Source organism: Scatophagus argus, chromosome 2, assembly GCF_020382885.2.
Source record: "Scatophagus argus isolate fScaArg1 chromosome 2, fScaArg1.pri, whole genome shotgun sequence".
NCBI lineage: Eukaryota > Metazoa > Chordata > Actinopteri > Scatophagidae > Scatophagus > Scatophagus argus.
In genome coordinates this window covers 21,041,789-21,065,182 of record NC_058494.1, presented here as the reverse complement: position 1 = coordinate 21,065,182, position 23,394 = coordinate 21,041,789, and the positions used below count along the sequence as shown (strand labels likewise).

The following is a 23,394-nucleotide window of genomic DNA, read 5'->3' as shown; positions in this document are numbered from 1 at the left end:
GTTGTGATCCACTACAAACGTGTGTCAGTGTTAGTATCTACAAGAGACCCTGCTGTCTGCCTGTGAGCTTGTGTTCTCTTATTATTTTTCAGTGTTGGGATGTTTCTGGACATTAAGAACGCTGAAGAAAGACAGTTGAGCGTTAAGTGTTATTCCCAGGTCGTCATTTTGGGTTGGTAGCTAATAGACAACCTCTGAATGAGACTCAACAATGGACTGTCTTTCTCCAGAATGGCATGTGTTTACAAACAGCAACCGACAAATACTGCGTACTGTACCTTTAATGTATGAGCGTTTTGATGTGTCGGATGATAAAAATGGGACTAATTTTACTTGCTTTATATACTGATGTGGCATCTTAAGCTCTGATAGTATATTGTAATTTATTGGTTGATTTATATTTATGTTATTATTCTGAATCAAATCAACATACTGGAGTAAATTTGGTAGCCCTAACCCTTAAATTCCACCTGTGGGTATTTGTATAACCTAAGCTGGCTGTAGAGAATATTTGACCTTTTTTGAGTGTCTCGTGGCTGTTTGAAGGACAAATCAAGTAAAAACATTCATAGATATGGGAAATATTGACAAATAGTGACAAATATTTCTATATATAAAACTTCGCAAAGACCTAAACAAAGATATTACAACATGTGGACACAGTTTACAGGCCACATCGCTGCTCAGTGTGCAGAGTTGAGGTCTCGTGGAAGTGCAAGAGTGCTTTGGGTGTACAAAGAACACTGGAATAAGTATTAAGCATGAATCATGTCAAGTGACTTCATATTAGTACGGTGGTGGTAGTACCACCATTGCTCTGTCATGAAGCAGCTGCCTTTCCTTGATGGAAAAAAATATTCACCGCCAACTGGTGCCAGTCAGCAAAAAGAAGTTACGCTAAATGCAGCAGTTCATGTGTAGGTGAAGATGGAGAATTGTGGAAATCTAATGTGCTATTCCCGCTCCTGCCACTGGACAGCGGTGGGGGGGGGGGGCTCGCAGGAGATTGGACCGACGTAAATGAAGGATGATGTTCAACAATAACGTTTGCCATCAGGGACAATGCTGAATAAAGCTATCTTGCATGGTAATGATCGAGTTATTAGAGTTCTGTGTAAGTGTTGAAGACACAACTGTTGTTTCTGGACGGGGCCCCAGATTGGTGGTATGCAGAAGGGAGGGGTTGGGCCAACAGTTGCTCCATGTGGAGGGCACACTGACAGCCATATGAAGGACAGAGGGCACCAGTATAAAGCCTTTGTCACCCGCAAATCCCACTTTTACCCTCCGTGCCATTAGTGTGGTGTCGCCTCTTAGAAATAATCTGTTTTTTGTAGGCAGTACTTAAGCACAATTTTGAGGTACTTGTGGTTTACTTGTGCTGACCTACTTGAGTGCTTGTGGTTTACTTTACTTGTTTTCATTTTGCTTTTTAGAGGGGACATTGATTTTGTACTTTTCACTCAGTTAGCCAGAGCTACTGCTCACTTTATGGATTAGGATTTTACACAAAATATGATAAATTTATAAAACAAAACAAATAGAAAATGTCTCGTCATGTTTCAGATGGTTGTTGCAGTGATTGTTGACTGCTCCCACTACTTCACCACACCATCAAACTGCACCTTTTGTTTTCATTGTTTTGACTGACAGACTCCTGATTGAACTCCTGTCCTGACCTAAAAGTGTAAAATCATCCAGTATTTCATGAAAATAGGCATTGAAAACAATTCAAATACATTTATTTTATAGAACTTCTACTGTCATCTCCATTAATCTTCTCACGACATCTCTGATTCATCTTGTGACCTTTTGGAGGGGCCTGATCCCTCAGTTTGGAACCACTGGGCTCCAATACTAAGCTGTACATAAAGTATGAAACTGCTGCATAATCACCTCCTTTATACTCCAAACTCTCTAAATAAATATCATGTGTGTGTCATGCATTTCTTCAATGTCAGAACTATTAAAGCCTCAATTTTTGTCGTTCTGTGCCAAAACACAAACACAAGCGGTCAGGTTGAAGTGACCTTCACAAAGCTGATAAATTTAGGCAGCTATTTAAAATGGGGACACGGCTCACGCAAGCATGTTGAGATCAGTTTCTTACGGTGGCTACATTAAAACAGCAGATGTTAAATCATGAGCACCATTAATCAATGCCACAAACAGTCCGCGGTAAGACCGTTTCAAGCCTTGCACACAATGCGTACCTGCTGAACATCTAGATGTCGCACGCTCATCCGGCCAAATTCAGAACAGCACCTGCTCTAAAAATAAGCATTTACGTGTGAAGGATAAGTTGAACAGTAACACACAGCAAATCTTCCAGCGTTAACAAGTGTTGATTTTACAGTGACAAAGTTTCAGAGTTGATGAGTGTTGATCCACTGGCAGAGCTGACGTGGGTCTACATGATCTGCTTCAAAGCATTTGATAAAATCTGATAGGAGCTTGTGGAGTCTGGAATTTGCCCCTGGGGAGCTTGTAGGTTGTTTTTTTGTTTTTTAACTTTATCAAATTTTTATTAAAAAAGTTGAAATTAGCCCAAACCTCAGAGCAGCAGCAGCAGGAGCTCTGATTGACCAGACTCCAGACATAAGATCTGACCAGATGACACACACGCAGCTTTAAATGTGAAAACAAGAAACAAACAACCTGTGAGATAGAATATCTGTTTCCCAGAAAATCCAGTATGTTTTAAACCAGCATATCCTACTGCAGGCAGGTGCATTAGTAAGATGAATAAAGGTGAATAAAAATTGATAAACTTTCTACTTCTACTTCTTCTAACTTTGTTATTCAGTTTTTATTTTTATTTTATTTAAAATGTAAAAGTTCTTCTGTTGCTTTGAACTTGATTATTACAAGTCAGTGCAACAGTAATAATATCTTAACACAACACAATAACAGTGTGATTCCTGATGCTTTAACTTGCTGTCTTAGTAGGTGGGACTAAATTTAATTTAATTATCTTACATCCCGCCGACCAGTTTAATGGTAACAATGTGTCATATTTTACAACATGCTTTTGTTTTTTCGGGTAAAAATGTGAATGTCCAAATCAACTAGTCAGTATCGTTCTAATAAATGTAATAAATCCAGTGGAGAAGGAATGACAAACCTTGCAGAAAAGTTTAAGTACCTCTAATATTTTGTGCTTAGAGCAGTTCAGCGAATGGGTTACAATCCTTTCACCTGTCATTACAAACTCATGCTGCAAATATTCTTCAAATTATTACAAATTCATGTGAACATCCCAGAGTGTTTAAGACACCAATACGTTAGGCTGAGTTCTGTGGAAATGTGTACAGAATGTACACAATAATGCACAAACATTCACGATATTTCCATTTGACACTTAAAACATGACCGTTAAAACGTTGTTCATTCAGTGTAAACATCCTACAGCTTCAATGAAGGGTTGGGATGAGCTGAAATCATTTTGAATATACAGTTCTATATACAGTACTGTCACACTGTGGATTAAGATCTTTTTTTCTTTTTTTTTTTTAAGATCTCTTCCAGCCCTTAAATTATATTTTTACATTTTAGAGCAAAGAGAAAAATAAACTAGAGAGAGATTGTTCGGTATACGTCTAACTCCAGTGTGATATGTCGGTGTTTCCTGTAGGATTGTTGCCGCCGAGCAGCACAGCTGAGTTTCTGATTCGGACCGCTGAGCGTCCTGAAGCTCCTGAGTGGGAACTGGAGAAGTTTGAGCGCTTGAACACCTGCTGTGAAGCAGTCACCAGCAGCCAGACACCGCACTTCTCCAGGTTACACCCTCCTAAACCTCAAGGGTTTCATAGTTCAAAGGTTAAAAGGTCATCTTTGGATTTGAAAGTGTCACATGTGAGCTAGTTTAGTGGATGTAAGGGATTAGAGCGTTACCCTAAACCACGGATAATGACAATTCACTTAAGGACGATAAATGATCTCTGTGAGTATTTAGGTCTCTTTTACTGACCTACTGGTGGTGAACGGTTGAGTAGGTTTATTAATTTATAAATATCGTACCTGAAGAACGCATCTCTGAAAAGTGCAAAAGGGGTCAGATAATTACTGGTGTCTCGTTCTTTGGCCTTTCAGCCCTTACAGAAGGTTTTTAAGTTGTAATGCATGGTGCATTAGGGGCTTGTTGATAAATCATTTATTAATTATTCATAGATCATAAATAAACCATTGTTAAGAACGACTTCTGGGTTGCCAGATTGTTGAAACTGGTGTTTATCTTCCTTCCAGTGTAACACTTTAATTGTTTTTTGGTTTGGCTCCTTCGTTCATCAGGAAAACCTCTTCAGTGAACTCGTTTGCTGCGTCCTTTAACCATGTGAAGTTAAAATCCCAAAAATTAGCAGCTCATCATCATTTATAACTACAGACATATTGTAAAAGTACAAAATCTGTGATAATCAGTGCATTTGTATTGTATTATCACTCACATTAACAGTAAGTATAAACACCAGCGAGGTGAGGTTATGTTTTCCATGGTTGTTGTAATTAATGGAGTATAACTGAGTCATTAATAAAATATTTACGAGACCTGTTTTTAAGAGAATATCTGTTGTAGTTGGAAATAAATTATGTAAATATTTCAATACTGTATAATCAAATAACAAGTTTTTACTGTGTTAATGTGAGTAAATCTGATCATTGGTTTTGTACTAATAGACTTAAGGGCAAAAGTATAGTAACAATAATTATAAGTCAGTAAACTTCTTCTGGATTGTGTACTTAGTCCCCAGAGTATTTTTTTTTAAAATTTCATTTTCTGCTTTCATTTTGTGTTCAGAAACTCTGCGTTCTTCAGTTTATTTTGTTTTAAAGCTACGGGGGAAAGACGCCACAGACGTCACCGTAGGAGAGTCACTAAAGTAATTTAGGCTGACGTTTTCTTGTCTGTGTAAGGACAGTGTGTCGCATTTGAAGCAAAATCAGTCCTTCGACTGTAAATAAGAGCAAAAGAATCTGACTGTGAAGATGACCACCACCGCCATTGTTGGATGTCGTAGCTTGACTTGCGAGTAAGAAAAAAGCGAGCAAGTTAATTTTATTACCTTCATAAAGTTGTACAAACATCCGAGACATGAGCAAAATGTAATAATATGGCATTCACTGTGTCAGAGGTCACGAATAACAGACATCACATGGTCGGGCCTGATATGAGCTGTTTGTGTTTTACGGAGGCTAAATGAAAATAAAGACAGAAATGTTTCTATGCAGGGGTTTTCAGTTCCTTAATCGCATCTCGAGGGTTGTCTAGAAAGAAATAGCAAAGAGATGTTTGCTGTGGCGTCATCTGGTTTCAGCTTGCACGTGGCCCGAGTGTTTCAGAGATACTCTAGCCTAAAAACAGCAATGCTAGATGAGAGCTGTCATGAATTATGCCAGCAATGGCAGACATGTACGGTTGCTCCCTTCTGGCAGTGGGTATTTGGTTTCACTCGTGCTCATAAACTGCTGGTCCTCCAGCAAAGGTCAGCACCTTGTTAGGACCTGCTGCGACAACTAACAACCCTATTGTTTAGTGAATACTTCTTTCTATGAATAATGGTCCTGTGTGCCATCAAGGGCAAAGATAACATAGTGGAAAAGTCAGTTTTATAGCTTTGGGTCAATGATTGTACCTCACTTGAACCTGAAGGCTGTGACCGGTTTAATATCAGATTAAATTACAGACAAAACTTTAACGTTAAGACACTTAGAATGTTAGATTGGATATTAAAATGAGGGTTGCTCCTGAGTATATGCGGGAAAGTGTCTAAAATGTCAGAAAGTGAAAATAAGTGTTAGAAAATTACCTGAAACAAGACAGAAAAGAAACAGACCACGTGTTTCTTGTTTTTCTTCTTCTTCTTTAAATCACTTGACTTTAGTTTTGAACAAATATTTGTGTATGTGGTTACATTTTCTATGTTCTACTTTTATTGTAGGATTAAAGATTAAAGACAGTGATAAAACTGCCAGACAGAGAAATTAGCACATTTTTTTCAGATCCAGTATTTATACCTTAACTTGTCCAAAGACTTTCCCCTTGGTTATCAGCAGCTGCCCTCTAGTGGTGTATTCATGTAACAGCACACATGAACGAAAACCTGCTTACACAGTCACATCAGGAGGAACCGCCTTACTTATGGGACAAAATGCAAGTCCCTTATAAATGCCAGGGTGAAGACTTGCTTTAAGGTTAGGTTGAGGTTAGATTCAGGTTGAGGCCAGAGTTAGGATTAGGATGTTTATTTTCATGGGTAGGTGGTGGTCAAACCTCCAGGAAATGAATGTAAGTCTATGATGTCCGCAAAAGTGATGGAAACACGAGTGTGTGTGTGTGTGTGTGTGTGTGTGTGTGTTGTACGCTCTCAGCTCACACAGATGACCTCTCTGTTGTTCCCTCAGTGATTAATGCAGCAGTTGTGTCTGTCCCAAGCAAACTGATGGGGGCAGATGTTAGACTGGGACCAAGTTCCTCCTCCCCGCATCAGTCAGCCTGGCCGTGCGTGGAGCTGCTGTCACTCAATGCATTTTCCTCCTTATGGGACATTAAGTTAAGTGCTCTGGTATGCAGAGTGTGTCACGTGATAAAACCAACATCCACACGGATCTGAAATCATCACATTTTTGTGTTTTAGTTTTGTTTGGGTGTCGCGCGTTGATTTGCCTGCTTCAAATGATGTGTTTTCTGGCATAAATTCAAGTAAATATTAAATACACGTTCACGCATATTCACTTGTACAGTCTTTCTTGTCAATAAATTGTGATTATCGATGAGTAGAGGTTTTTGTTTTTTGCCCCCCACCCCTCCTTCGTCCGAATCCGAGGCAGCCTTCCGGGACGCAGCTGCAGCCGTATCAGCCTGTGTCAGGGCTTTCCACTGTGCTGCTGCATTTCGATGTCGCCCAGGCTGCTGGTGAAAGCTGCTGCCAGCACCGACCACGGTCTCACTTCTCACCATTAATGTTCAAGAGGCAACATGACATGCACCAAGCAGTGGCTTCTGGTCGGGTTTGCGCTTCTGTGTATTTTTGGCGCAGCTGAATCTAAAAGGAACTTCAAATGTCCTTCAGGATGCTCCTGCTCCAAGGAGACAATCATCTGCGTCGGGACTTCACAGATCCCACGGACCATACCGAGTGAGATCAGCTCACTGTGAGTAACTTATCGCAATTCATCTGCCAAAGTGGATTATCCCTTCAATAAATCAGGGGGGGGAATCAATGCTGCATTCAAGCAGACATTTTGCTCGCTGTTCTGTGCTTCCCTGCAGAGTTGGCGCTCGATGTGTGCGTGGTACAGAGTGTTAAACATGTGCCAAACCGAGTTACGCTTTGATTTGTCTCTTCAAACAGGAGCTTGGTGAACGGATCTATTTCTGAAATTACAGAAGGGATGTTTGCACTCATGCCCTCTCTTCAGCTGCTGTGAGTGAAAAGTCGTTCAAGTCATCAACTGGTTGATGAGTAATTGATATGTAAGGGAATAGCTGGACAGACAAAAAGATGGATCATCAGTAATGAAGCTGTTTCTGTTTGCTGTGGGGGTTTGCAGTTAGAGCAGACAGAAAAGAGCCAACGATTAAAGCTTTAATCTTTGATTTTCTTCCTCAACAGACTTCTCAACGCAAATTCTCTGACCACGATAAAAGACGATGCCTTCTCTGGCCTTCCACATCTGGAATATCTGTGAGTATTATTTGGCAAACTTTCATTGTGGCACATGATTCAGCAAAATTACAAAATGTTTTGTCTGTAGTTTTCTTCATATTTTTTTTTACATTAATAATTAGATACATATAGTACATAATAATTCAGAATTGGGACTGTTTTGCATCTACTCCATCCCCACCCTCTGTTCAGTCCATCTCAGTCCCCAAAGCCCCATCAATGGCCCAGAAATATCATCAATAAACATAATGATGTTTGTCAGCATCCACAGATGCAGTATATCCATCTGACATGATGTACTGTACTGTATATACTGCATTTGGCGTGTCCACACTGATGAGCCTTTCCTTGTGACTCACTGAACAGATTCATTGAAGGGAACAAGATTGAAACAATCACCAAAAATGCCTTTCGTGGTCTGCGGGATTTAACTCACCTGTAAGTCTGCTGTCAGCATCCATCTGGAGCTCAAGCACCTTGTTATTGAGACTGACTGAGGTTACCACTCCAGGACAAAATAAAAAAAAAAGACTTTAAAATGACAATGTTGTGCCTGTCTGTGCTCTGCTCTCTTTGTGGCTCTGCTTCAGATCACTTGCCAATAACAAGATGAGGTCTCTGCCAAGAGATCTGTTCTTTGACTTGGATTCATTGCTGGAACTGTGAGTAAGCAGTTGTGGCGTCAGCAGTGTATATGTGTGTGTGTGTGTGTGTGTGATGTCTTTTTACATACAGGGTGCTTAAATGAAGCTGACTCAGGCTGTGCTTTGTGTTTGGCAGCAGTAAACCCCAGAAGACTGATAAGGACTGGACATCACAAATATTAAGCTTGTACTTTGGCAACTTAGTCCAAATTTTGGTGCACAGCACTGTTATTTGGCTCATCGCAATACATTTTGACAATCATGGAGATTGTCATTTATTATTGTTATTGTCATTGTCATTTTGTCTTCTATTATGAATAGAAATCGTATTGTTCAGTAAATGTGTCCCCCTGATGTTGCCGATTCTTTTTGTTCCCTCTGTCGTCTATCAGGGATCTGCGAGGAAACTCTTTCCAGTGCAACTGTGAGAACAAGTGGCTGATGACATGGCTGAAAAACACAAATGCCACAGTGTCAGATGTCTTCTGCGCGGGCCCCAGTGACATGAAGGGCAAGCGGCTCAATGACGTTCCTATTGCGCCGGGCGGGTGCATCTCCACAGGTAAAATGACAAGTACACAAACAAAGGCAAAGCATGAACTGCCCCAGGCACGACGCCTATAGCTAAACATGTTAAAACAAGAAAGAAAGAAGAAAATCAATAGAACTGTTAAATAATTCAACAGGACACTACTGTGCACTGTTCCGCACTCAAAAACAAATAGACTTCCAGCCTGCTAACATGTGTGCCTCTGAAAATACACACTCATGTGTATGTTCACATTTTTCACTCAAGCACACACATTCTTGAACAACAAGACCAAGAGTCAAGATTCAAGATCCAAGATTGCCTTTACTGTCATTGTATACTTGAATACAATGAAATCTGTAGAGCTAACACCAACATGAAACATCCAATTGTATACAATAAATCAATCATATATATATATATTTAAAGTAATAAATATTCAGTGCAAATGTTGCACAGTAGTGCAAAATGGCAGCGTATATGGGCTGTTTGGCTCTGGGGGGAAAAATGTCTCTAAATCTAGTGGTTCATTCTTTCACTGCCCTGTAGCACCTGCCAGGTGACAACAGTTCAAAGATGTTCAAGAAGAGCCTGCAGCCTTTGTGTGGCTGCACTTCAGAAGAGCTAAATGCTAACGTTAGCATGCCAACACGCTCACAATGACCATTTTAAACTGCTGATCTTTAGCAGGTAGCTAACATTTGCTAATTGCCGCCAAACAGAAATTACTCTTGGGGGGGAAAATATGGAGAAAAAAACTTTATGTCCTTTCTTGTATGTAGCATATAATATTGCTGTTACACAAATCTGATATTGTTGATGTCTGCACTTTCCACTTGTTTTGTTTGAGCTTAAAATCAGAAAATAAAGGAAAAATTATATATATTTTTTTAAATATAAGTGTTATTTTCACAATAGTTATACTATCAGTGCACTGTGGACAGACAAGACAAATCTTTGTATTGTGGCTAAAAGAGACTTTGCTTACAAGAATAAAATAAGAAAGTATGCTGCATTAAAATACTAAACCTAAGATACGACAGTCACAACTCAGCACAGGGTCATACAGGCGCTGTTCACGAATCTCAGCATGAAAAAAAATGTAATTTAAGCAGTGAGCTTCTAAATGTGGACTCTTTCACTTTGTCAGCAGGTCTAGCAGTTTCTGTTTTTGTCTGCATCTCACAGACTTCGTGCGTCATCAGTCCATTCCCATTCAGTCCATGTCAGCGGACATCTTCACCTTTAAAGAGGACATCTATGTGGCGATGGCTGCTCCAAACTCCAACAGCTGTGTGGTCATGGAGTGGGATCACATTGAAATGAATTTCAGGAAATTTGACAATATAACAGGTTTGACACCACCCACCCAATCTTTTCTATAGCATAGGTCTGGTGCTGTTCTGTATTTTTAGTCCATAACTCTAAACATAAAAGTCCAATACATCTCATGTCGTATTGTTGTAGATTTAAAACAACACTCAGGTCTGGGCAACATGCTGGAGTCAGTTTATGATCATTTTAATGTCTTTTAATGTCTGACTCTCTGTGTTGTATGTTATGCTTTACACTCACAGGAAAGTCTGTTGTTGGATGCAAGTCGGTTCTGATTGACAACCATGTCTTGATAATTGTGACCCAGCTCTTTGGTGGTTCCCATATTTACAAGTTTGACGACCAGCAAAACAAGTTCACCAAGTTTCAGACAATCGAGGTCTTCAACATCTCAAAGCCAAATGACATCGAGGTCTTTCAAATTGACAGTGATTGGTTCTTTGTGATTGTAGACAGCTCCAAGGCAGGTTTGTCCACTCTGTACAAGTGGACTGATCAGCCAGACCGCAATGAGACTGGTTTCTACTCCTACCAGTTTCTCCATGAGTGGTTTCGTGATACAGATGCAGAATTTGTCGAGGTGGAAGGGAAGTCCTACCTCATCATAGCCAGTCGTTCTCAACCACCTGTCATCTTCCTGTGGAACAAGAGCACCCTGAAGTTCATACTTCATGGCGAAATCCCACTTGTTGACGACGTGGTGGCGGTCAAAGCTTTCCGGCTGGAGAATGAGTTGTACCTGACCATGACCTGCTATATCGGTGACTCCAAAGTCCTCAAGTGGGCCAATAAGCAGTTCACTGAGGTGCAGGCTCTGCCTTCTCGAGGAGCGATGATCCTCCAGCCTTTCACCTTCACAGACAGGCGCTACCTTGCTCTGGGCAGCGATTATTCTTTCACACAAATCTACCTCTGGGATGTGGAGACCAAAATGTTTCACAAGTTCAAGGACATTTACGTGCAGTCGCCTCGATCATTTACAGTAGTGACCACTGACCGGAGGAACTTCATCTTCTCCTCCAGTCTCAAAGGAAAATCGATGGTTTTTGAGCATATTATTGTAGATTTGAGCTTATAATGCCTAACAAAATAATTAATCAAAGTATTATATACAGTGTATTAGTATATTGCGTGTATGCTATAAAGGAGTCACAAATGCTGTATATCTTCCTTATGCAACTAGAAATATCTTTGTTGTTTTTTTTTAGTCAGACTTCTTCTGCAACTCATATGCATTTCTAGCAATTATGGAATGATAAATGGCAGACCCCAAATTGTTCATTCAAAATTGCTAAGATGCTCAGCTCGGACATGTGTGTGGAAATTGTTTGGCTACGCCACAATATCAAAAGTTACCTTTAAATGCTCCAAACTGGGTGAAGTGATTTGCTTTTGACAACTGGAGAAACTTTGTGAGCAGCCAGTAGCAATTTTGAAGCCACATCATCCCAGTACCTGTGCATGAAACAGAGGTTTTCTTCAAACTTGAAACTAAACTAAAAAATACAGCAGAATGTATTATTTAAATATTATGTTATGAGCTTTAAGCCTAACTGTGCAACTTCTATAACAAGCTACTGTATGAAGAGAGTGCCTCATTAGCAAAACAAACTATAATTTATTCCTGTTTCCTATGCAAAATATATAAAGCTGAATGTTGCTCTGAATTACAATCACAAGGTTAATCGTGTGTTGTTATATGACTTGAATTGAGATTTAGAAGATCTTTAGACTCAAACGTGTGCTCTTTTCTTTACTGATCTTTGATTTGATTGTACAGATTTAATCACAGTCTATTTGGCTTGGAATAGAAATCTGAACAGCTGAACGTTAGCACAAAATGCTAACAAGATCTAACAGAAGCAGTATGTTGTTTTTTTGACAGATTTCGTGAAAATAATACACACTGTTGTTGCCCTTTCAGGCCAGTCTATTCTAATGTCGTACATGCATCTTTTTCCAAAAAAAAATATTGATGCAGAACTGATCTTTTACACAACACTACATTGACAACCTTCAGTCTTATGTAAGAATGAGTTTGTGCAAATGAATTAAAGAAAATCTAACCGCGTGTTTTGTATTCAACTACTTTCACTCTGTCCTCCGTTCTTGGCAGGTGCACAGATTGTGTAATGTGGCCATAAATCAAATGCAAAGTGCCTCAGACAGCACGTTTGAAACTGAAAGTGCTGACAGCACGGGCATCCCAGACTGCATTTTCTTTCAGCTGCAACAGCAGACATAATTATATGGTTTGTTTTAAAGTACAAAAATAGAGCAATTTAGGTGTTTTAATGACATGTTTCTCAGAGAAGATGTTCCTCTTCAAGATCACATGACCACTTTTAGGACAGAGTCATCATCATCATCTTTGTTTATTATTGTAATTCAGTGTTTAGGTGATATGATTGACGCCACAGTAAAAGCCTCTTGAAATAAACTCTTGTCAAAATCTGTGCAAAGCACTGCTGCTGGCGACAGTCTACATATATCTTCTGTCCATTATGTACCACCAACAGCAGCAGTTATTTATTACACAATCTGGATGTGTGTGCTTCCACCACATTTGTGGAAAATATCCTGTGCACAAACAGAATTATTGGATTCTCTGTTAAAAATTAACGTAATAGCCAGAAGTTGCAGCCTGTTTCCTCTCATGCATGCTATGAGACAAGTCACAAGAGATGTGTCAAGATTTCCACAGTCTATCATAAGGATGCACACTGAATCTTATCAGGTAGAAAAACACTGCAAATTTGATCGTTATGATAGAGACTTTCGAACACGAGGCACCTTATACCTTGCCCCAATCAGTGATGTCACAAAACAAGGGGTCAAAAGTCAAAAGGCTGTTATATTTATTTTCAGGTGTTTATACTTACACATTCATTGCTTTGTTATAAACCAAACCTTAACATAATTCAAATAAACAAATAAAATAATAGATAAAATAAAATAAATAAAAATAAATAATAAAATAATAGATCCACTAGAACTCTTCCCAAACTGTTACTCCTACCACATTTATTGTTTTTTTGATCTTTTGATTTAGAAAAGCAAACAAACAAATAAACAAAGTTAAACTAAACATGTTCAAGTTTGAACCATTAAATTAAATTGTAAAAGGTGGCTTGTTTTTATTGAGTATTTTTAACAGGATGGTATTGCTTGCTAACATAATATACTTACGTAAAGAATCTGAATAGTTCTTCTACCACACCATTGATGAAACTATTATTATCTTTTCCAGCTCTTTTCCATAATTGCAGAGCCTATAGGTAATTTTACAATCTAACAGACCTATTATACATTTTCAACCTTTCATAAGGTCACATACTGACCTTGGATACAGCAGGTCACTACTGTAAAAACATATATTTTGTTTGTCTTCATCCATGTTAGTAGTGGTTCCATATTGTCCTCTTTCGTTTCACAAAGCTTAGTTATTTTCATCCCACATTAACGAGGGGATTCCAAATGCGTCGTGACGTTTCTCTGACGTTGGGGCCGCCGGAAGTGATGCGGATCGCGTTCCTCGATCGCCTAATCCGCTTGGATGGTTGCAGAATGTCGTTAAATCTGATCAGCAGAGCCGACATGGCGATGTTACAGTGAGAAGTCACTCTCAGTCATTTTTTATTAGGCTTTGTTTCCGTGCCGGAATGGATCCGTCCGGGAGGAGTGAGAGCGACTGGCAGGGGCTGCTCAACGAGGTGAGAATACACTCACTAACCTCCAGTGACGCCGTGCAGCAGGCTGTCACATTAGCGGTAAATTTCTGTGTATTTAAATGATGCGTGTCGACTCTCGTTTGGAGCCGCCGAGGAGTTAAAAATGTGGTTTTAAGCAAACAGAATAAAAAAAGAATGAATCTTAAACCTGATTTGGTTTCTCTCAGTCTGTATGGAATGTGGATCAGGAAGTGGTTGTGGTTTCTTTCTGTTTTTTTTCCTTGTACCTGCAGAGACATTTGAAACGATCAGCAACATCCTGCAGGTGTATTGACTTTTCACTGGTTATCATCGATAAGTTGTCACATTGAGGAGACACGTCACGATGAGTTTATGATCACCCCTAATTAAACACAGATCCAGTATAATGTAGTAAAAACAAATATTTCTGTTTATTATATCATATGTAGCCTATTTTTGAGGGTTTTTTTTAAAAGAGTTTTAGACATTTTTCTGCTGGAGTTATTCTAAAATAGTACTTTTACATGTACAAGTCTCAAAATATGAATCAGTTGGTGGATCGACATAAAGTTAATTGACCACAGACCTGATAATAATCATTCAGCTTCTCCAGTGTGAGGATCTGCTGTTTTTCTCACTTAAATTAGCTCTATTCAGTAACCTTAAAAAACGAACTAAAACATGAAAACAGATTAATCAGTAATGAAATAAGATCTGCATTATCTGCATTATCTCTGACTCAATACTGCTTCATTATCTTTATCCAATATTATTTAAAAAGTTCTTGGCTTTGGGAGGTGATGCAGCCACTATCCTTCAGTAGACTCTTAACATCTCCTTTAACTTCCTTCCCTTTCTTATAAAACTTTTGCTCTCGCATGCAGTTCATAATCTGTAAGCGGAAGCTGGAGAGCAAGAAAGAAGCCCTTCTGATTCTGTCGAAGGAGCTGGACACCTGCCAGCAGGAGAGGGATCAGTACAAACTGATGGCCAACCAGCTCCGCGAGCGACACCAAGGACTCAAGAAGAAGTACAGAGAACTCATTGTAAGCCTTTTCTCTGTGCCCTGAAGATGCATCATGGCCATCAGAACAGGCAGCAGAATGGACAATAAAATTTGTTCTTGTCCGCTACTGAAGTTTGGAGATGCTGCATTTAATGACCCTCTCCTTTGTTTTTATAACCAACAGGATGGAGATCCCTCTCTGCCTCCCGAGAAAAGGAATCAGGTAAGTTGATTTTAACTTGCACATGGCCTCTGTGCATCATGTCTAACAAAAACACACAATGTGCTTCTTTATGTTTTATATAAATCTATGAGAAAAATAAATAATAAATAAATAAATAAGTGGACTTCACCCATTTCAGTTGTGGGCACACAGCAGCTGGTCAGAGAATCACAGCATTAAACCAAGACGAGTCCGGCTGTCCCTGTGTGGACCAACCGTGCTTTGTTTAGTAACACAAAGAAGCAGTTTTTCATCACTCCCTGTGTGTGTGATTTTGTTTAGACAGAAGAAAAGATAAATAAGAAGATGGAGGGGGGGGGTTATTGTCAAAGCTGCCTTGTTCTGTGCTGCTTTAAATGTCAGTGTCATGTCTCATTCATGTCTGATCCAGGTGAATTTAGCCCAGCTATTGACAGACTCCAGAGAACAAAACAGCCAACTTTCTGAGGAGGTGAAGGAGCTGAAACAGCGACTGGTAGAAGCTCAGGGTGATAACAAGGTACCGTGTCGTACTGTGTACTATATGTGTGTCTTTTTATTCCTCCATGTATACTTCCAACGTGTCCGGTCTCTGCCAGCTATTAATCGCTTTGTCTGGGTTAAGTGAGTAGCGTTGAAGTCACAGTAATGGAGTAATGGAAATGCTGATGTGGGCTCTCTGTGCCGACAGCTTCTGCGAATGACCATCACCAAACAGAGGCTGGGGGACGAGGAGGTGGGCGCGCGACACTTTCCTGCACATGAACGAGAGGATCTGGTCAGACAGTTAGAAAGAGCTCGAGAACAGGTGAGGACCGGAGTTTGCCGCCTCCTGCTCCCGTTTCTGCCTTTTTGAATGCAGTAGTTCAAAGTTATCCAGGTGATTTTCAGTTAATGGCTCGTAGCTGAGCATCCTGTCAAACCAGGAAGACTTGGAAGTCATTAAACCACGTATGCACATACAGTGTGTTGGGGGAAGGTCTGCATATCATTTATGTATGTTCTTTATGTATGTCCCTTTATGTTACTGCGGTTTGCATACTGACGCTCTTTGCTTTGCGTTGCTGTAGAACGAGGTTCTGGAGCACAGCGTGAAGTCGCTAACAGACGAGCTTCAGGACGTTCGAGCAGAGCGGGACGTGTTTCAGCAGAAGGCTCATCGCCTCAACGTGGAAATGAACCACATCCTGGGCAACGACGAGATCCGCATTTTAGACATAGATGCTCTCTGCATGGAGAACAGGTTTGTGACTCTTGTATGCCGGGGTGGCACGGTGGTGCAGTGGTTAGCACTGTCACCTCATAGCAAGAGGGTTCCAGGTTCGAATCCCGGTCTGGGTCCTTCTATGTGGAGTTTGCATGTTCTCCCTGTGCCTGTGTGGGTTTTCTCCGGGTACTCCAGCTTCCTCCCACAATACCAAAAACATGCACATTAGGTTAATTGGCTATTCTGCATTGCCCCTAGGGGTGAGTGTGTGTGGTTGTCTGTCTTTGTGTGTCAGTCCCTCAATTGACTGGCGACCAGTCCAGGGTGAACCCCGCCTCTCGCCTATAGTCGACTGGGATAGGCTCCAGCCCCCCCACGATGCATGGATGCATGTTTGTATGCCCACAGTTAAAGGAACAACCTCCGAAATCTACATGATGCTCTGTTGTCCCACTGCTGCTTGACCTGGCAGTGAAATAATGTGCATATTATATATCATATAAAATATTTATGTATATTTAGCTGTAAAATGAAAAAGATCTCAACATAATGATACTTGAACTTGCGTGAGATGATGATAGAACTGGTGCGGTTTTATAATCTTTCAGGTATTTGCATCAGCAGTTCGGTCAACTTCGAGAAGAAATCAACATACTCAAAACAAACCTGGTGAAGTACAAGGTGGCTGCATTTTTTATTTATTCAGTTCAATGAAAACAGACCCACTTATAGTTTTGCAAATGCTTGAGACTGTGGATTTATCGTGAATAGTTTTCCTCAGAAACAGAACCCTCTCAGTAATCCTTTTCACTGATTTCAGAGTGCCCTGGAGTGTAGGAAGAACTCTAAAATCTGTGGGAAAGCCAACAGTAGTGCACTGACCGGAGTGCTGTCTGCTAAACAAGGTCAGGAGGGTCGTGCTTTTAAAAGCTCTCACACTTTAGTACGTACAGTGTGTGTTGTTGTGTGTGTGCTTTTATAAACCGTGAACCCGAAACTGTGATCGATGATGTGTGTGCAGTGAAGGAGTTGTTGCTGTCTGAGGAAAATGGCTGCAGTTTGCCGGTGACTCCTCAGTCCATCTCGGACCTCAAGTCTTTGGCCACAGCCCTGCTGGAAACTATCCACGAGAAGAACATGGTGATTCAGCACCAACGCCAGATCAACAAGTACTGCACACTTCCCCCCGTGTACACTTTTTCTAGGCTCTGATTTGTTTGTTTTAATCAATAACCGGACAGAACGTGTGGGTTTTTAATTGGTTTTATTCCTTTTTTTAGGATTCTTGGGAATCGAGTGGCCGAGCTGGAGAAAAAACTAAAAACATTAGAAATGTCTGGATTATGGAGGCTGCCAGGTGAAGATTAGCATTTTACTATACTGAAATTGTTGTGTTTTACTGAATCCTGTGTTTTAAATAGTGTCGTTAATATTAATAATTTACATTCGTTATCCTTTCTTCTTCTTCTGTGCTTTCGCTTCTTGCGACCTGGAGGCCTGACTTATAATGTGTCTGTGGGAACATGTGGAAGTATGTTCCTCTGTTTGATCCACTTTCTAACCTCTAAACTTCACCCTCTTCTGTCGCTTCTCATATCTGCCCAAATTAACATTTATTCATTTCCATCCACTCCAACAGTTTGACGTAGTGATGCACAGATGACTGCGTTTGTACAGCTTTTACAGAAGTTTTCTTTGTATAATGTTTTGTCACGACAGAAGGAAAAGACACCATAATCCTGAATCCTCAGCCGGAGGAGTCAGCAGACCCTCCTGGACAGGAAGGTGAATAATCGACCGCTGGGCTTCCATCCATCTCTTTTATGTACATTTTCAATGCTTAAAGTTAGTGTGTGTGTGTGTGTGTGTACAGTATATATATATATATATATATATATATAATTTAGCAAATAAATCATTAAGTGCATGACTTACATCACTTCATGTCCACTGAGGCTTCATGATGTGCTAAGGATTACAGTGTTGTACTCTTTCAACATGTAACATGGTATGAAAATCGACTGTTATCATACCATGGACCCTTGCACACCCACTGTGTTGAATTATATAGCGCTGTAAATTAATTGAATATATAGTGATGAGGAGTCTATTAAAATTAATACTTGTAACAAAAATGGAATATTTCCATCATGTTTTCTGTCGTTTTTCCCCGCCATTTGAGGTGCGCCCTCTTCCTCCACAGTAGTTATAAGGGCACCTGACTGGAGTATTACGCCACCTTCTGCTGTTCTCACTGAGCCAACACCTAATATTTGCATAACACTGAACAGTAGTGGATGAAAACGCGCACAAATTAGCATTTTCTTTTGCCGATTTTCTGAAAATTCACTCAAAATGTGAGCGACATTTGGATGGAAATCTTACTAACACTTCTGTCACCGCACGCCATCTGTCTTTCTCTGTCTTGGTGAGATTGCATTTCTTAAAATTTCTATTCTTACAGGTGATGAAAGGTCAGTAAAAATGGCCATCAACCAGCAGAGCCCCACAGAAGTCCCAGACCGAAAAAGTGGACCACCGGCTGTGTCAGGTGGTCGAGAGGAACTTCCAGAGGAGTCCCCATCACCACCCAGCGAGGAGACGTGTCAGCAGAAACCCTCTTACCAGCCAGCCGAGGAGGAGGAGGAGGAGGAGGAGGCAGAGACGCCAGCTGGTGTACAGTGTCAGGACAGCGGTGGATCACAGATCACAGTGGATTTAACCGCTTTAACGAGTCACCGGTCAAAAGAAGAGGAGCGTCTGAGTGATTCTCCTCCCACAGTACCAGATGTGAGCGCACACCAGCTGTCGGACCTCTGCCACTTACAGCAAAGTTTAGAGGACTCCGTAGAGCCAGAAGATGAATCTGATGAATGCACTGAAGGGTTGGAAACTGCTGAAACGGAGTTAATTACAACGGAGGAGAACATCGACTCCGCTATGTCCTCTGCTGCTGCTGAAAGTTCTGCCAAAGACCGGGACGTCCAGTCAAACCAGGAGACAGAGCTGTCAGTTGAGACAGATGTTTCTGTTCGTCAGTGAATCTAAGGATGGGAAAGAGAAGGATGGAGGATGTATTTATAATGCGCTGCTCCTTTATTCACTCTTACGATTTAATGAAAGAGAAGGTGACATTTAATAGTCCCCTGTCACAGTAGCATGAATGACTCGTAACACACTTAGTGGTAACTGAGCTGTCAGTAACTGATTATCTGACTTGTCCATTTTGTGTCTAGTTTTAAACTGATAAGTTACATTACGTGGCCTAAAGTATGTGTACACCAGAACATAGTGTCCTTGTGTGATTGTTGAATATTAATGTGTCGCTTTAACAGTCTGCTGTCTAAACGGTCACGTCAGTCTGATTCATTCAAACCAAAACATGAAAGGGTGAACTGTTGCCGCTAAGTGGAACCGACAAATCAGAGGTAAGGAGATGGCATAAAGTGTTACATAGATGTGATGATGATTTGGAAAAATTTGATCATTTAGGTGAGTCTGCATGTCAGTGGGGGAGAATTCAGATGACTTAACGGTGAAGGAGAATGTAGTCTGCATTGGAGGAAGACTCAAGTCTCAGGTTTTGGTTCGTGTAGCAATGAATTCAAAATTGAGACGGACAAACTGTGGTTTGTGCCATCAGTTGAGCATATACAGGAAGTCAGAAACATTCTCCTCTATCTTTCTATTCCTTTTATTTCTGATAAATAAAGGAAATAAAAGGAATTCTGATTCTGATCTTTCTGCCTCTGTCCACGCCTCCCCCTTTGAAAACTACCATATCTTACTGTGTTCATCGCTACACCAGCTAATGCAGCTGTTATGAACAATGTTTAAAGGCATAATATTCAGGATTTTAAAAAGATAGAAAAAAACGTCTAAACCCATACAAATGTCATCCCTCTCGGTCATCACTTATGCAGTATTTTATTAGTATTTTGCAGTTTTAGGGACGTTTCAGTGCGTCAGCCTCTGGGCAATGATGTGTTGCTCCCAGCCAATAACGACGTGAGGTCCGGACACGTCGCGATCGTGGTCTCCATCTCTTCTCTGTGGAGGTGTGAGCATGTTCATTTGTGCTTTAGAACGGAGCCTCAGTGAAGCAAAGGGGGAAAAAACCTTTTATGTGTCTGATTACTTGCTTCGTTCGGGCTAACGTTAGAGGAAGCCAATGGTGTGTTTACCAACAGCATCTGACAAATCCTGCAGATTATGCCTTTAAGCTAAGCAGCAGCTTTAGGCTATTATGTTCCTTAAAACATTATATAAATAGTTACATTTCTTTGTTGTGGGAAAATTTACTAACCCTGCTGTTTTTTTTTTCCTCTGCTAGCATATTCTGTCCACAAGCTAAAGTCACTTTTAAAATATACACTGTTAGAGGTTTTTATTTTTAGCATGAAAATGCAGTTCTGTCAAAGCTATACAAAATGCTGCATGATGATATACTATTAAGTGATGAAAATTATTGCATTTTTTTTTATTCCATGCTTTTAATTACTTCACATACAAACATTCCATGAATTACAAGAACGCAGGAGTACATTAACAGAACATTTATTAGTCTGCAATACAACCAAGCCACAACTTCCAGGTTACCAGCACTGATGACGTTTTTGTTATGAAAAATATTCTCACTAGATAGAATTACATAGATGTGTGTGTATGTGATTAATGTGAACAAAAATGTGTACAAAATGTATTTATTTCTGCAAAATAAATGATTTTCAGCTAATGGTTTGTAGTGTGAAGGCTGTGTGTGTATATGTAATGTATGTTCATCAGAATTTCATATATTGTGACATGCTGCCCTGAAGGTAAAGCTTAAAACATGTTTGCAGTGGCAAAAATAGCATGTTGGCATTAGGTTAGCATGCTAACACTTTCTAATTAGCACAAAAGGCAAAGTACAGCAGAGACTGATGGAAATGTCACTTTGCCAGTATTTGATCACAAAGCAAAGCACTACACTACATTTTGTGCCAATCAGTGCAGTAGATGTTGAGATACTTAGTCTGCACCAAAGTGTTGCATTGACCAACTAACTACGGTACTCTGCTAGCATGGCTATAAAGTATGTTATATCTGAATGATTACATTTCATTCTTAATATTTCAAGAAAAGTTGACACTCCAGACCAGTTCTTCCAGTAAGTGCATTGGTATCACACTGGGAATACAAAGGACTCCATGAATTAATGAATATAAAGGTAAAATCTGTAATCTAACTTACAGTATGTACCAGTGGTTTCCAATGTTTTCATTTCAAGGATCCTTAAACTAACAAATTAGACCCCCAAACCCCCATCTTACAAGAATTCTGCTTTGAAAGTGTATAAAACCCATAACCAAAGTAGTCATACATTCTGTCACTGTTTTTTTTTAAAACTAGGGACCCCCTGAAACCCCCTCAAGGACCCCTGGGGGTTCCTGAACCGCCCTTTTAAAACCACTGGTATATACCACTGCTCTAAGACTAATTACCCCTCAACCTCCTACTATACTGTTTCTGGTGATTATTCCAGAGATTGGGAGAGGAAATGCCAATAATGCAGCAGCCAAGCCTCCGGCCTGCGTTTCCATGCAGCAGGCTGCCAGCGTCTCCCCCACGCCCTAAGTCATCTCTCTTTTCATGGACCACCACCGCTCGTCCAATCACAGACATCCCTCCAAACAACGTTGCCTCAGATTCTATCATTGCATTGATTTTTCCTTGCTGGGGGTCAAAGTTACCAAAGTCTCCAGGGTGGTTGGGGTGATGTACATCATATGGATTGTAGTGGCCACCAGTGGAGTCACATCCCTGACTCAGGTCTCCGTACTGATGGATGTGCACCGCTCTGGGCACTGGATCACCCTCTTTGGGGAAGCCGTTGAGGCGGAGCAGGACTGTGAGTTTTCCCTGAGGATAATCCTGCTTAAACAGCACCTGACCGTACACTTTGGGCAAACCCTGAGCTAGTGAGGTGCTGGGTCTCATTTTGCAGGCTGCATACAGGGTCCCATTGTGCTGCGAGACCTCTGGTGGAGCCAGAGTGTCACTGTTGGTTGAGGCACATTGTTGACAGCCAGCCAGCACAACCAACAGTGCTCCCAATACACTCATTGACCTGAAAGATATTACATTTATCAGAAAAGGGCCTTGGATTTGTTCTGTTTTTTAAACTTGAGTAAATGCAGTAACACCACACCATGAAAATACTTTGTTACAGGTAAAAGTCCTGCATTACGTCATACAGAAGTACTGTCAGGAGAATGTACTTCAGTACAGAATCAGAATCAGAATCAGAATTCCTTTATTTATCCCTGGAGGAAAATTCTTGCATGATACTCATGATGCAGTATAACTCTTTTGGGTAGAATACTAGAATTACTCTGTGGGAACATTTAAGAACTATTTTAACATGTGGTGGAGTTCATTTTTGATACTTTCTAAACAGTTGATTGGCTTGATATATTAAGATTCTCATATTTTATATGATCACATGTTTGTATATAAAATCTTAATCTGTAATATATATATATATATATATATATATATATATTTGTAAAAATGATGCTACAACATGTCCCCTTACATTGTATTGGAGTTGAAGTGTGAAGCAGGGGAAAAAGGAATTATTCCTGTAAAGTGCAAAGTAAAAATAAAATATACTAAGACTCACGAAGAGTAACATCAAATTCCTTTGCCATATTTTCAACATATAACGTTAAGCAGCATATTACGTTGAGCTTCATGTTGGCATAATGGTATTTAAAATGAATGTATACAACACACTAATATAAACCATACGAGATATTAGGTCCTGGGAGAGAAATGAGGGCGCAAATGAAGCGCGCAGGCTTTTCTTATAATTACATGAATATAATGTCGCAGTATTTTATCCTGCTGGTAAAGTTAACCAAAAAGCTCAAACGCAGAAACTTCGAATTGCTCTAAAACCAGTAAAAATCCACTTACCCGCGTTGACACATAAGCATCATAAACAAACTTTCACTCTTGATGGAGCTGCTTGCTGTTTAAGAGTGCAGATTTAAAAGTCCTGTGTTTCATAATAGTCTTGTTTGAACGTGTCAGTGGGCGTTTGTTCTGCTTTGTGGGTGGAGCAGATCCTC

At 40.2% G+C, this 23,394-nt stretch overlaps 3 protein-coding genes and 1 long non-coding RNA gene across 7 annotated transcripts; 2 read left to right on the top strand and 2 right to left on the bottom strand.

Annotated features, from left to right (window-relative positions):
- The first annotated feature begins 5,656 nt into the window (after nucleotides 1–5,656).
- Nucleotides 5,657–12,837, top strand: LOC124074637 (leucine-rich repeat LGI family member 2-like). The gene is made up of 9 exons (XM_046417766.1): nucleotides 5,657–6,283; nucleotides 6,400–7,149; nucleotides 7,350–7,421; nucleotides 7,611–7,682; nucleotides 8,031–8,102; nucleotides 8,255–8,326; nucleotides 8,701–8,870; nucleotides 10,026–10,190; nucleotides 10,415–12,837. Exons 2-9 carry the CDS (start codon nucleotides 6,974–6,976, stop codon nucleotides 11,248–11,250), a joined length of 1,635 nt encoding a protein of 544 aa, XP_046273722.1. The 5' UTR covers nucleotides 5,657–6,283; nucleotides 6,400–6,973; the 3' UTR covers nucleotides 11,251–12,837.
- On the bottom strand, nucleotides 9,328–13,640 carry LOC124074654. Of its 2 annotated transcripts, XR_006845886.1 has the most exons (4): nucleotides 13,514–13,640; nucleotides 11,529–11,627; nucleotides 9,390–10,128; nucleotides 9,328–9,356 (listed from the first exon to the last, which is right to left on the bottom strand). It is a non-coding gene; the product is annotated as an uncharacterized LOC124074654 (long non-coding RNA). The 2 variants fall into 2 exon arrangements; XR_006845889.1 differs by lacking the exons at nucleotides 9,328–9,356; nucleotides 9,390–10,128 and adding an exon at nucleotides 10,901–11,084.
- A 112-nt stretch (nucleotides 13,641–13,752) lies between these two features.
- On the top strand, nucleotides 13,753–21,014 carry LOC124074623 (coiled-coil domain-containing protein 149-like). Of its 3 annotated transcripts, none has more exons than XM_046417735.1 (13): nucleotides 13,753–13,885; nucleotides 14,749–14,910; nucleotides 15,055–15,093; nucleotides 15,485–15,592; nucleotides 15,764–15,880; nucleotides 16,143–16,315; nucleotides 16,888–16,960; nucleotides 17,100–17,184; nucleotides 17,301–17,448; nucleotides 17,560–17,636; nucleotides 17,775–17,810; nucleotides 17,999–18,064; nucleotides 18,744–21,014. In XM_046417735.1, the coding sequence occupies exons 1-13, from the start codon at nucleotides 13,835–13,837 to the stop codon at nucleotides 19,319–19,321; spliced, it is 1,713 nt and encodes a 570-aa protein (XP_046273691.1). In that variant the 5' UTR covers nucleotides 13,753–13,834; the 3' UTR covers nucleotides 19,322–21,014. The 3 variants fall into 3 exon arrangements, with proteins under 3 accessions (XP_046273691.1, XP_046273699.1, XP_046273708.1); XM_046417752.1 differs by lacking the exon at nucleotides 13,753–13,885 and adding an exon at nucleotides 13,892–13,942; XM_046417743.1 differs by lacking the exon at nucleotides 17,775–17,810.
- Nucleotides 20,753–23,385, bottom strand: LOC124074645 (extracellular superoxide dismutase [Cu-Zn]-like). Its single transcript, XM_046417779.1, has 2 exons — nucleotides 23,240–23,385; nucleotides 20,753–22,388 (listed from the first exon to the last, which is right to left on the bottom strand). Exons 1-2 carry the CDS (start codon nucleotides 23,260–23,262, stop codon nucleotides 21,755–21,757), a joined length of 657 nt encoding a protein of 218 aa, XP_046273735.1. The 5' UTR covers nucleotides 23,263–23,385; the 3' UTR covers nucleotides 20,753–21,754.
- Between the last annotated feature and the right edge of the window lie 9 nt (nucleotides 23,386–23,394).

What these genes read in the sequence shown, in the direction of transcription:
- LOC124074637 (XM_046417766.1), top strand. Translation starts at nt 6,974, where the DNA reads ATGACATGCACCAAGCAGTGGCTTCTGGTCGGGTTTGCGCTTCTGTGT. An exon ending in ATGCCCTCTCTTCAGCTGCT is followed by an intron (nt 7,422 to 7,610) that starts GTGAGTGAAAAG and finishes CTTCCTCAACAG; the next exon opens with ACTTCTCAACGCAAATTCTC. An exon ending in TTGGATTCATTGCTGGAACT is followed by an intron (nt 8,327 to 8,700) that starts GTGAGTAAGCAG and finishes GTCGTCTATCAG; the next exon opens with GGATCTGCGAGGAAACTCTT.
- LOC124074623 (XM_046417735.1), top strand. Translation starts at nt 13,835, where the DNA reads ATGGATCCGTCCGGGAGGAGTGAGAGCGACTGGCAGGGGCTGCTCAAC. An exon ending in GCTCTCTGCATGGAGAACAG is followed by an intron (nt 16,316 to 16,887) that starts GTTTGTGACTCT and finishes ATAATCTTTCAG; the next exon opens with GTATTTGCATCAGCAGTTCG. An exon ending in CACCAACGCCAGATCAACAA is followed by an intron (nt 17,449 to 17,559) that starts GTACTGCACACT and finishes TCCTTTTTTTAG; the next exon opens with GATTCTTGGGAATCGAGTGG.
- LOC124074645 (XM_046417779.1), bottom strand. Translation starts at nt 23,262, where the DNA reads ATGATGCTTATGTGTCAACGCGG. An exon ending in ATGCTTATGTGTCAACGCGG is followed by an intron (nt 22,389 to 23,239) that starts GTAAGTGGATTT and finishes AATATCTTTCAG; the next exon opens with GTCAATGAGTGTATTGGGAG.